This window comes from Chrysochloris asiatica, unplaced genomic scaffold (genome assembly GCF_000296735.1).
Source record: "Chrysochloris asiatica unplaced genomic scaffold, ChrAsi1.0 scaffold00002, whole genome shotgun sequence".
NCBI lineage: Eukaryota > Metazoa > Chordata > Mammalia > Afrosoricida > Chrysochloridae > Chrysochloris > Chrysochloris asiatica.
This window is the reverse complement of record NW_006408520.1, coordinates 18,618,649-18,631,004: the sequence shown is the minus strand read 5'-3', so window position 1 is coordinate 18,631,004 and position 12,356 is coordinate 18,618,649. Positions and strand designations below refer to the sequence as shown.

Here is a 12,356-nt window from a genome sequence, read left to right as displayed (position 1 = left end):
CTTGATGCATATGTTACACTTCAGTATACTTTAATTTACATTAGTTACATTTCAAGTGCTCAGTAGGCCCTGTGGCCAGTGGCCTCTGTATTGAACAGCCCAGGTCTGGAAGTGCTTGCATGTATGTGGCCACTGCTGATTTCTAACAACTTCTTTCTAAACCACTGCTCGTCCTCCCTCTGCTTGGGCTGCATAAAGGCTCTTTTCAGTGTCTGGAGAACACCTTTATTGCCTTTAATTAGGCCATTACCTTCAACTATCGCTCAGCTCAAATATTCCCTCCCCAAAAGAGACCTTCCCTTTACCCAATCTAAGTAACTCAGGCTCCTGATATTACAGTCCTTGCCTTGTAGTTATATATTTATCCATGAGTTTATCTGTGTGCCCCCAAACTAGGAGGTCTTAAAGGATAGGACCCACATCTATTTCATTCTCCACTGGGCACTTGGTACCCAGTCCAATGGCTGGCACCAAACAAGCTCAACAAATACCGTTTGAGAGAAAGAATAAACTGTCTAAACACTGACATTAATAATAGGACATAGAAATCAGTCACTGAAGACAGGCTCCATTCTGTGATTTGGTACAATGGTGTGCTATGGACTCCTGGTGTGGTGTTGTAGGATCGACACTGAACTTCGAATCACAAGGTTGGCAGTTCAAACTCACCAGCTGCTCCTTAGAAACCCTATACAGGGTCATTATGAGTTGTAACTGGCTTAATAGCACTTAGCAGCAACAACATATGATTGTTAGACCTGCAACTCTGAGCATCGGCCAAGACACATTGCTGCAGGGCAGCTTAAGGCAGACCTGGAGAGAGGGATTCCAGTCAGACTCCATCAACATGTGGGAAACTTTCTCCCACATTAGCCGCAGGTATTGATCGTGATCTCAGGTTACAAGGGAGGATTAGGAGCCTCCCTGCTCCAGCCTTCCAGGAGAAAGGAAGGAAAGAAACCAACATTGGAGCCTCTTGTCCAAGCCAAGTCTGTACTATGTGCTGTCACATGCGAGTGCCTTTCTCTTCTAGAGTCACCTTTTAAGAAGGTGGAGATCCAGAAAGTTAATGTCATTTAGCCAAGGTCACAAAATGAACCTGGTTGTTGGTACTTCCTTTGATAGCCACAATATCCAGGCTCAGGAATCACAGTAGAGTAGAGGCAGAAGAAAAATAAAATGTTAGTTACCAAGTAGGAAAGTAGCCCCGGTGGTGCATCGGGTAAGTGATCAACTGCTAACCAAGAAGCCAGCGTTTCAAACCTACCCATCACTCTGAGGGAGAAAGCTTTGGTCGCTGGCAACTGTGAAGATTCACGAGCTCAGAAACGCTGTGAAGTAGTTCTACTTTGTCCTATATGGTTGTATGAGTCAGAATTAGCTTGAGGGCATCAGGTTTTTGAAGCAGGTGGGAACTGAGAGCGCCTACGGTACGTGTCAGACAGTCAGAAGGGTGCATCAGGCTCAGTTGTGAACGAGATTCTTCACATTTTAGCTCCGTCTGATTTAGTGACCAGTTTCCTTCATCGCAAGAGTCAAGGAATGCGACAAATAGCTCACTACTAACCTGAAGGTTGGCAGTTTGAACCCACTCAGAGGCACCTTGGAAGAAAGGCCTGTTTCTGAAAGGTCACATCGTTGAAAACCCTATGGAACAGTTCCACCCTGCAACATTTGGTGTCCCCGTGAGTTGGAATCAACTTTGACAGCGACTGGCTGCTTTTTTTTTCTTTGTTTTAGCCTTCACAGCACTTCTCACAGGTGACTGTTTTCACCCTCATCGTCTAGCTTTGAACTTGCTCTACCTCACACACCTAAAAAGTGACAAAGCAGGGATTTGAAAAGAGGTGTCCATTTTCCTCTCCAAAGCAGGAGCAATCTCACCTCTGCTACCGTATTTGCAGGGCAGTCTGGAACCACAGACAGTGCAGGTTGCACGAAGCCTGTGTAAATTACACAAGAGTTCTCAGACCTCCAAAGCTTGCAAATACCAGCACAATTCTTAAAACAAGACCATATGTTCTTGTCTTTGGGGACTCTAAGAAGAAAGTGCTGAAAACTCTGCATCCAGTCCTGCAGCTGTCCTCTGAGGACAGCATTGGAAAGTGTGGTGCTGAAAGCATTCAGAAGCTGTGAACAGCAGGGTGGCTGTGGTCTGAGGCCTTATCAGTCCCAGTGGCTTCAGGCCCCAACTCCTCACCCACCTACCCAGTCCAGGCCCCCAGTCTTCTGAAGACCATCTCCTTCCGATCAACAACAACAACTACAACTTCTCTAGCTTGTAGCTTCTGGCCAAGCTGCTGGGCTGGCTCCAAATCCACACATGATAATAACATGAATAATAATTTATAACTGCATAGCACCTCTGTCTACAACGGGCTTTTACATACACTTGTGGGGTATGTATCTCTGTCTCTCTGAGGCTCTCTGACACAGCCCCCAGAGTTAGGTCTCTGACTCTCCGAATACAAAAAAGTCTGACCTTTTCCAAGCAACATGCGGGAGGCCTGAAAAAACATGATTTAAAGCAGGTCTGTCCTGGGGGGCTGGGCCAGAGAAGATGCTGAACAGCTCCCCTCAACAAGGACTGCTTTGTGTAACTCTGTGATCAGTGCCTTGGTTCCTCGGTTGTGGTTTGCAATTAGCTTTAAAAAAAAAAAAAATTCCTTTAGTTTTTCCCAGAAGAACAGCTGAGAATGCAGATTACAGCCTGTAGGTTGAAATCATCCTTGGCAATAGAGGATTTAGGACTACCACGAGGCAGCTGGTAGACCTACAGGCATCTCCCATTTTCGGTGCTTCTCCCACCCAGGGGCACGACCCAATGTCTGACAATGTTCACGCTCACCTCTAACCCAGCTGCTCCTGCCCACTGCACACCAGGACCACTGGGCTGAGGACATGCACCAGTCCCCAGAAGTCAGTAACCCAGCCACAAAAGCTGCATTCAAACACCAGGGGGCATTTAAATATGAGCAAAACACAAGTTAAGACTTGACAAAATAAAAACTCGGCCTATGGACTGTTATTTTCTAGAGACATCCTTGAACTTGGACTGTTAGAAGTCATTGCTGTTCTAACCCAATAAATGCACCTTATATTAAATATTAAATCCTATTAAATAGATTTCTAAAAATACTCTAAATTCAACTTTCTCTTGGTACACATTAAGGTTCCAATTTGTAGACAGCAGACACGTTCACATACAAATGAGCTGCAGATGTTTGTGTGTGGATCTTCACGTTTTAGCTCCTTCTGATTAACTTTGAGCTAATGGTTGATTTATTTGCATGTCTTGGAGAACTTGCTTTGTTATAGAGAAAGCAGCAGTTGCCGAATTTAGCAGTTTTGAAGAGGAACAATTGAAATAATGCTTCAGATGAGGGCACTGACGCAGACGCAGACCATAGTTGGGTTTTAAGTCAGTGATTTAGACCAAAGTCGGCTTAGATCTTGTGTCTTACCGCTTTGTTTCAATTGTGAAGAGTTGACACTACGACCTGGTCATGACTTACTGCCAGGGTAAATGCTCTGGATTATACACAGAGGTAATTCAGCAGACTTTCTGGCCACCATCAGTTAAAACACTTGTGACTAGTCAGTCAGCTCCACTTATGCAAACGAATGAAACACTACATTGTCCTGCCACATGCTCCCAGAGCACAAGGGGCAGAAAAGAAGTACTCAGCAGCTGTTCCCAGGAATGCGTGTCTCCACGTACCCACAGGTGGGAAATGGACCTAGCCATGATCCCTCGGCTATCCCAGCACCACAGACATCGCAACAGGAACTGGTTCCCTCTGAGACTGGCCCAAGGAGACTCCCAGATTCAGATTAAAATCCATCCTTGAAGACAAGTAAATCAAAGGGGCATCAGCCAAACAACACTAATGTCAAGAGGAAATCCTGTCTGTAAGCCTCTTGTAGAAGCTTTGCTCTGCCCATGGAACAAAGGATCCTTCTGTGACATCAAACAGCAGGTTTAGGAGCTCCCTGGCTTCTGCCTTTGACCACTTTTCAAAACCACAAATACAACCAAGGGCAGTCAATGCAACAACATAGCCAAGAGATGTGATCTTTGAAAGGATAAAGGGAAATCAGGAACCCTGGGAGGCAGTGGGAAGACTGCTGCTATATCGAGGAGATTGTAACTAATGTCACGAAATCAAATGTGTAGACAATGTTGAATGAGAAGCTAATCTGCTCTGTAAACATTCACCCAAACCTTAATAAAATGTCCAAAAAATAGTACAACGAACAAATGAGAGAGATGAACTCTAAATGAGGAGACCACTACCCGTTTCCAAGTCTGACTTCTGTCTTGGGAGCCTGGGCTCCATTCTTTCCAAGGCTCTGGGTTCACATTCTTGGGAGTCTGGAACCACAGACAGTCCAGACTGTACAAAGCTTTGACCCTTTGTGTGCAAGAAGACAGTTCAGAGGATGCCCACAGTTGATTCCAATATACTTGGGAGGCTGTGAAGCAGAGTGTCTGGGGAAGAAGGCCAGGCAGTACTTCCTGGGTTCTAATCTAAGTTCAGTCACCTACTAGGGTGTGACCTTGGGTCTTGAACACCCCTACACCCAGTTTATCAGTTGTAAATGATGACAACAATGATGATGCTAATTGAATCTTCTGTCTCACAGTTATCGTATGAAAAGACATTTCAAAGTTATAAAAGGTCAGATATATTAATAACTCATGTGGATATGAAAAATAATGCAAAATTTTAGTCCAAAAGGCAGACTGTGCTTTACCTGGGGTCTCTCACAGGGTACATAGATATTCAACTCATAACAAAGGTGGTGTTTCAATAGTAAATAAGGCAAATACATCTTGAGAGGAAATGACAAGCTTGCAACTTAAGAGGATTTTACAAGATTAGGAGGTACAATCTAGAATTTCCCTCAGCAAGTAAAGAAGGGTATCCTAAAATGAGGGCCTGCATTCTCCAAGGTGGCCCCATTGACTATTGCCACAACTATGTGATGAGACAGAAGGTTTTCAGTCTTGAAATGTGAGCAAGTCACTGTCAGCTGAAATTAACCCCGAGTTCTTTATGAAAAGGAAAGAGTAAGACATAAATTATTTACCTGAAACAAACCCTAAAACATTTAATAATCTTATTACATGGAGGTCTAGTTAATCCTTAGGTCCCTGGAATCAGGATCCAAAGTCATAACCTCTAGACACACATGGCTGCCAGCTTGCTTGAGGTGGGTGAGCTGGAGGGAGTGCTGTGGGTTCCACGGCTCCATTAAGCTGGAGGAGCTGAATTAGGAACAGAAACTGTACTTTTTTCTCACTGTATTTCTGATGTGGCACCTTAGGCAAAACCCCCACCTCTAGAAATTCAGGTCCTCATTCATACTGTTTGTCCTTAACTTAACAGAGGCATAAACTTTATTTGTTTATACTGTGGCTTGTTCCAAAAGAGAATTGAGGCTGATTAGGAATACTTAGAAGAAAAGACTATAAGGTACTTGAACTCCTCAATATTAGAGATGCAAAAAATATATATATATTTTAATGTGTTACGTAAATAATTCACTGTCATCGAATCAATTCTGACTCATATAAAATGCAACAGTACGTAAGACCAGGGAGGAAGTAAGACTTTATGATCTATTGACACACACATGCATGCTTCAAAAGTTTCATAACTTTTGAAGGATATGCATTTGTTACTTCCTGTATTTGTTTTCAACAATATAGTATTTTACACTGAGGAAAAAAAAAAAGATATGAATTTTGATTAATGTAGCCCTGATTCATAAACAAACTAAACAAGCAATGCTTATTAGATCTTCCAGAGCCTGGACTTCAAACCCAGGACTTGTGCTCATTCTCCGATAAAATCTCTTACAGAAACCTGACCTCTGTCCATGTTAGTTTTCAAATCAAAAAGCTTTGAACTTCTGGCAGGTTGTCAGCTTGGACCTTGGGTGTTTATCAAGAACTTCCTCATGATAGGAAGGATGACTCTATTACCACACCCCTCCTCAAAGTTTCCCCTCGTAAGAGTTGGCACCTACCCAGAATCTCAGAATTTCAAGGACTGAGGTTGGGACCTGTGTCTAGTACATTTTCGATCCTTAGCTCAATATGTTGTTGTTGTTGTTGTTGTTGTTGTTGTTAGTTGTTATCAAGTCCATTCTGACTCATGGTCATCCCACATGTACAGAATAGAACTGCCCCATTGGGTTTTCAAGACTGTGACTTTTGGAAGCAGGTTGTCAGGTTTATATCTTCTGAGGATGAATTCTTACCAGTAGTAAAATGTTTAACTGTTTGAGTCAATGAAGTATGAATAAGTATAGCTCAATATACAGCTTGGTGTGGTGGTGGTGGTGATGTGCTGTGGAGTTGGTTCTAACTCAGAGACGCTGCATAGGGTTTCCGAGACTGTAAATCTTTACAGGAGTAGAAAGCCTCATCTTTCTCCCACGGAACTGCTGGTAGGTTCGAACTGCTGACCTTGAGGTTAGCAGCCCGACTTGTAACCACTGCGCTACCAGAGCTCCTTACTATACAGCTTAGGCTAATAAATAAAAAATGGTCCACAATAATTAAGATTGATTCTTATGCCACATCGTGTGGCCTGGTAATTCCAACTGCCAAATGTTGTTTTTCTTTGTTGCCTTATGTGTTTCTTGAGGGGAGCAATGACTACTCATTACCTGCATTCTGGCAGGTATTATTTACCTGTTTCTTCAGCAAGCAGCCTGAGGATAAATTCTTACTCTTTCTCTGAGCTGAGGTCACCCACTTAGATTTTGTGGAGCTCCAGTGTCAGGATCATTTCAGGGATCCCCTCCACTTCAGATATAGAACATTGCTGGTTTTGGTAAGTGCCGTTGAGTCTGTTCCAACTCATAGTGACCCTGTATAGGTTTCCCAGGAGTGGCTGGTGAGTTTGAACCCCCAACCTTGCAGTGCAAACCAACTTTGTGGTCCAGTGCTTATCCTACAGCACCACACTAGGACTCCTTTGTGCAGAATGTTATTGTTGTTAAGTGCTGTCAAGTTGGTTCCGACTCATAGCAACCCTGTATAGAGTTTGCTCTATACAGGGTTGCTATATATAGTGAGTTTGAACTGCCAACCTTTGTATTCAAACCAGCAAGGCTCCCTTAGAATTTCTTCTTATACTATTGCAATTATGCAACTAAAAGTAATTCTGCACACTTGCTTTACCTAACACTATACCAACATCTAGAGAGCTCTGGTAGCGTAGTGGTTACGAATCGGGCTATGAACCTTAAGGTCAGCGGTTCGAAACTACCAGCCGCTCCGCGGGAGAAAGATGAGGCTTTCTACTCCCGTAAAGATTTACACCCCTTGGAAACCCTGTACTGGGTCGCTATGGGTCGGAACCGACTCGATGGCACTTAACAACAACAACAACATACCAACATCTATGCTATTCTCCGCTCAACTTGTTACACTCAGCCATAGAGAATATCAACTTCGTTTAGGCTTCTCAAACATGGCAAACTCATTCCTGCCTCACTTGGGCCTTTGTACTCCCATGCTTTCCCTATGCTTGGAAGACTGTTCTCCACTGTTTTCTTTTTTTTTCTCTCACTCCCAGGGTGCCTTCTCTCATTATGTAAGCCTTGGCTTAAGTACATCTCATCAGAGATCTGTCCACTCTATCAAAAAAGATACCATTCCTAATAAATCTCCAGCATATTGTTCTATTTCTTCTGTAGCTCTTGCTATATATAATCTGTAATTGTCTTATTTATTTATTTGTGTTTACGCTCTATGTCCCTCACATGAACATTTGCTCTGGGAGGATATTGTTTCAGATGCTCCATTGCTACCCTGTTAGTTCACATATTTCTTACCCTATAAAAGGGAGAGAGCAGATTATTGGAATGATTTAGCTGCTCGAATGTCTTTAATGCTAGACCAGCCCTCCAGTTATTATACTTAGAGAACAGAGCAGACTTTTCCAGGTGAAGGACTGGTGCTGATAAGATCAATGCACACTAATTAACATAGGTGCTCAGCATGTAGATACACTAAATAACATAGGTGCTCAGTACGTAGATACTGAACAAGTAAATGAGTTAAGACAAAAGTGAGTGTCTATGTTACAGGGTTAGACAAAAAGAGAGACAGCCAGGAACGACAGCAAAAGGAACTGCCCCATTTCTTGCCTGATAGGATCACAGATGGATGATCTTCCCCAACAGGAAAGGGAGTGTAGTTTACAAACCGGCTCTAACAAGCAGAAACCAATCACAGCCAGGTCGATTACAACTTAGGGAAGCACTTACAACCAGAAGGCTTATTTACACATATGCCTGGTCCTGAAGTATTCTGAAGATGACTTGACGATGCACAAACACACTTTTATTTCAGTATATTGACAACTAGGAGTCATGATGTGGTGCTGTGGGCTAATGCGCTGGACTGTAAAGTCAGTGTGAACCGCAAGGTTGGTGGTTCAAGCTCACCAGCCACTCCTTGGAAACCCTACACAGGATTGCTACGGGTTAGAACTGACTTGACGGTACTCAGCAACAACACTGACAACTAAATCTAGGTGGACTCACATCCTAATTTATAGACATCTACCATTGCTGAGGAATTCAGAATCTGATGATATGATGTCTATGTTTATGCTTCCTTCTATAGGGATTTCATGATCTAGAAAGTTAAGTTTAAAATGACCATCAAATATTTGATGACATTAAGAAATGGTTCATATTTTTAAATTTATCTTTTATCTTTTTAGGTGTTTGTTATACTGGTGTGTGGTTTTACATGTATTTTAAAAAATAAGAGTCCTGATCATTGTAAGACACACATCAAAATATTTATAGATAAAATGATGTCTGAGATTTATTTTTAATTAAACCTAAATAATTTAATAATTATTAAATATTTATTTAATAAATAAAAAAGTAATCAGATAAATTTGAATAAATCTAAAAAAATTAATTGAAAAAAATAGGGTGAGGGTACAGCGAACACAGAACTGGTTAGGAGCTGCTAACTATTAAAACTGGGTGAAAAACCCAGGGGGTTTAAACTACTTGTTCTACTTTATATATGCTCAGCATTTTCATAATAAAACAGTTTTTTAAAAGGGAATTTCAAACAGGTAATTCCCACTTGTGAAAATATAGACGTTACCTGGAGGTGGAGGTTTCACCCTTCCAGTCTTGCAGCAGGTTCTCCTGGATGACATCCTGGGTCAGAAGCACGTTCTGCCGTGGGGATTTGCAGTGAGGGAGGGTACCCATGTGACTGAAGTTATCACAGGACCTTATGGGAGGAGGGCCCTTTTTCTTCCGTGGAAGGGTGCCGTGTATAGACACGTCCTGATAGGTATCTGTGCGGTGTTCAACGAGCGATGACTTGCTGCTCAGAAGGTCCATGGACGAAGCCAGGGGGAACTGGTGATTCACAGGCATGTTTCTCGGAAGGCTTGCAAATTTTCCTGCAGCCATAATTCTCAACTCTAAGGGGTAAAACAAAATGAAGGTGTAAATCTAAGGTAATCACAAGACTGGGCTTCCCATTTACAAAGGGAAATGGAAAGATACGGCACAACAAAAGACAATATTGATGGAACATTAAAAGGCCAACAAGTGATGCTATCTAGGGGCATCCCTTGTTAGCTGTTGTTGCACAATGGAAGGAAATGCTTCCATTGGTCCCCAGGATCAGCTGAAGATTGGACTGTTGTGATCTAGAGGGCTTTCAATGGCTGATTTCCCCAAGTCCATTCTTTGTAGTCTATCTTAGCTTGGAGGCTGCACTGAAAACTGCTAAGCATCACACAAGTCTCTATGGATAGATGGATGTTGACTACACAGGCAATGCATTGGCCCAGGTCTCCCACATGAAAGGTGAGAACCGGACCACTGAACCACTGCTGTCAAACTGCATCACTAGGAGAATTGAATGCAAACTCGTATTTCTAAGCTCACTCTATAGTCCATTTTTTATGATTCCACAGAGGAATTCCCCTCAGTTGGCAATAGACCCTTCAGAGGAAAAGGGCAAACAAAACTGCAGAATCATCAGGGGCACATGAGCCATTTATTATTTTAGACAATGAAGGTTGACAGAAAAGCCCAACTAACAAACAACAAAAGAGATGACCGAGGAAAGACTCAAGGTTTCAATAATAAATATACTAGAGAATATGTTATAAACACACTAGATAATGTATTTCTCCCACCTTGCAAATGATAACAACAGGCGGAGATTATTAGAATTCTTCAGCTGCTGCTGGAACGTTCAGTGCCAGACTAGACTTTCAGTTGTGCTAGCTACCCAGGGGGAAAAGGGAAAAATTTTTCTGGCCAAGACCTGGTGCTTATAAATAAATCAATGTACTCTAATTAACACAGACGGGCTGGGGTCAGGGGTCAGGAGGTGGGCCACTCCTCCATACATCAGTGGGTTCAGCTGCAGAAGAGAGGCAGGTCCCTGTACACTGACCCCGAGAGGGGTCAGGGACCTCCCTGCCACCAGCAAGGTTCAGCAATGCCCATAGGAATCTGTAGGCTGGGAAGAATGGAAAGAGAAGAGAAAGAAGAAAAAGGAAGAGAGGGAAGGAGCATGGAAAATACAGAAGAAAATGGTGCATGAGGTTGTGTGCAAGAGTAGTGATAAGCAGTTGGTCCCAGCAGTGACCAATAGCAGAAATGCTTACTTTCAGCTAAGGCAACTCTCCCTCCCCACAAAATACAAGCTATGCATTTGAACTATGTCAAATTACATAAGACTTGTTTAAAGGTAACATACAAGGGGAAAAGAAACAGGAGCTTGGATCAAAAGTAGGACTAGTCTCCAGAGATATAAAGGAGACTTGGTGGTGCTATTGGTTAGGCGTTGGGCTGCTAACCGCTATGTCAGCAGTTCAAACCCACCAGCTGTTCTGTGGGAGAAGGATGAGGCTGCCTGTTCCTGGCAAGATTCACAGTCTCAGAAATCCTCTATAGGGTCGCTATGAATCAGAACGGACTCGATGACCGTGGGTTTAGTTTTGGTTGGTCTTGAGATGTAAGGACCAGAAACTGTACCATGCCAGAGTAAGTATCTGACTCTGGTCTGGACCACACAGCAGTATGGCTGCACGCTGCCCTTCCTAAGGCTGCCAAGTAGAAGGTCTGGTATTAATTGGTTCCCCTTCCTCACAGACTATGCTTTGCATTAGTCAGAGGACTGCACTGGTTGAAAAATCATCATTTAATAGCACGCCCGTTAACAACAATAACTGCAGATTCCATTTCACAAAGGAATTGGCAGCTTGGGATAATTGACAGAACAGTGCTCCAGAAACTCCTAGAAACAGGAATAAAAACAGAGTATGCAAAGGAAATACTCGACAACAAATACATACATGATCCACTGCTTCCATGTGCAACAGAGATAAACACACAAGTCTAGGGGTCGAGAGGAGTGAGACCCTCACTCAAGGCATAAGCCTATCCCTGTCCTCAATTCTTTGCCAAACCCGATAATTTTGGAGTGTCTTGGTTATCCAGTTCTGTGTTGTTGGAGCAGCTGGTGGGTTTGAACTGCCAACCTTGTGCTGATCCTACAGAGCCACACCAGAAGCCCAAGCATACACTGCAAAATCACACTCTACTCATTGTTATGTGCTGTGGAGTTGGTTCCGACTCACAGTGACTGGGTATATGGTTTCCCAGGAGTGGCTGGTGGGTGAGAACCACCAATCTTATGCAGCAAGCCAGTGCTTATCCTACAGCACTACAAGGACTCCATGGATGTCACTTATCTAGTGCTTTAGATACCACAGATAGGTGGCTTTAACAAACAGAAATTTATTCCCTCATAGTTAGGAAACTATAAGTCTGAACTTGGGGTAATAGATCAAGGAGAAGGCTTTCTCTCTCTGTTGAGTGTGGAGGAAGGCTCTTGTCTCCTCTAAACATCTGTGGGCCCAGTGTTCCTGGGATATCTCCACGTGTCTTGCCACCAATCTTTTCTGGGTCTAGGAGGCTCTCAAGACAGGGACCCTGGGTCCAAAAGAAGGCCTCTACTCTCAGCTCTTCTTTCTTTGTGATGATCAGGTCCCTTCTTCTCTGCCTGTGTCTTTTTCCTTTTATCCCTTGGAAGATAAAGAGTGATGCTGGCCACACCCTGGGAAAATTCCCCACCAGACCAGCACTGTGACCTGAGTCAGGGAGTTGAATCCCACCCTTACACATGGTGAGGGGCAATCACATAGCTGTCAAACCACAGAATTATGGCCCAGCTAAAGTGACACAGATTTTGGGGGGACCCAATTCAATCCATGACATGCAGCTTGTCTGCTTCATGTCTAACTGAAACCACACAGAGACCTGGATCATAGTGGGTA

The 12,356-nt window shown here is 43.2% G+C and overlaps 1 protein-coding gene across 1 annotated transcript in view; it reads right to left on the bottom strand.

Moving 5' to 3' along the window:
- BCAR3 (breast cancer anti-estrogen resistance 3) overlaps positions 1–9,471 on the bottom strand; it is a 161,211-nt gene extending 151,740 nt beyond the window's left edge. Inside the window, exon 1 of the mRNA XM_006831048.1 lies at positions 9,152–9,471. Coding sequence (XP_006831111.1) covers positions 9,152–9,468 — 317 coding nt within the window. The 5' untranslated portion in view covers positions 9,469–9,471. The remainder of the gene's footprint in view (positions 1–9,151) is intronic.
- Between the last annotated feature and the right edge of the window lie 2,885 nt (positions 9,472–12,356).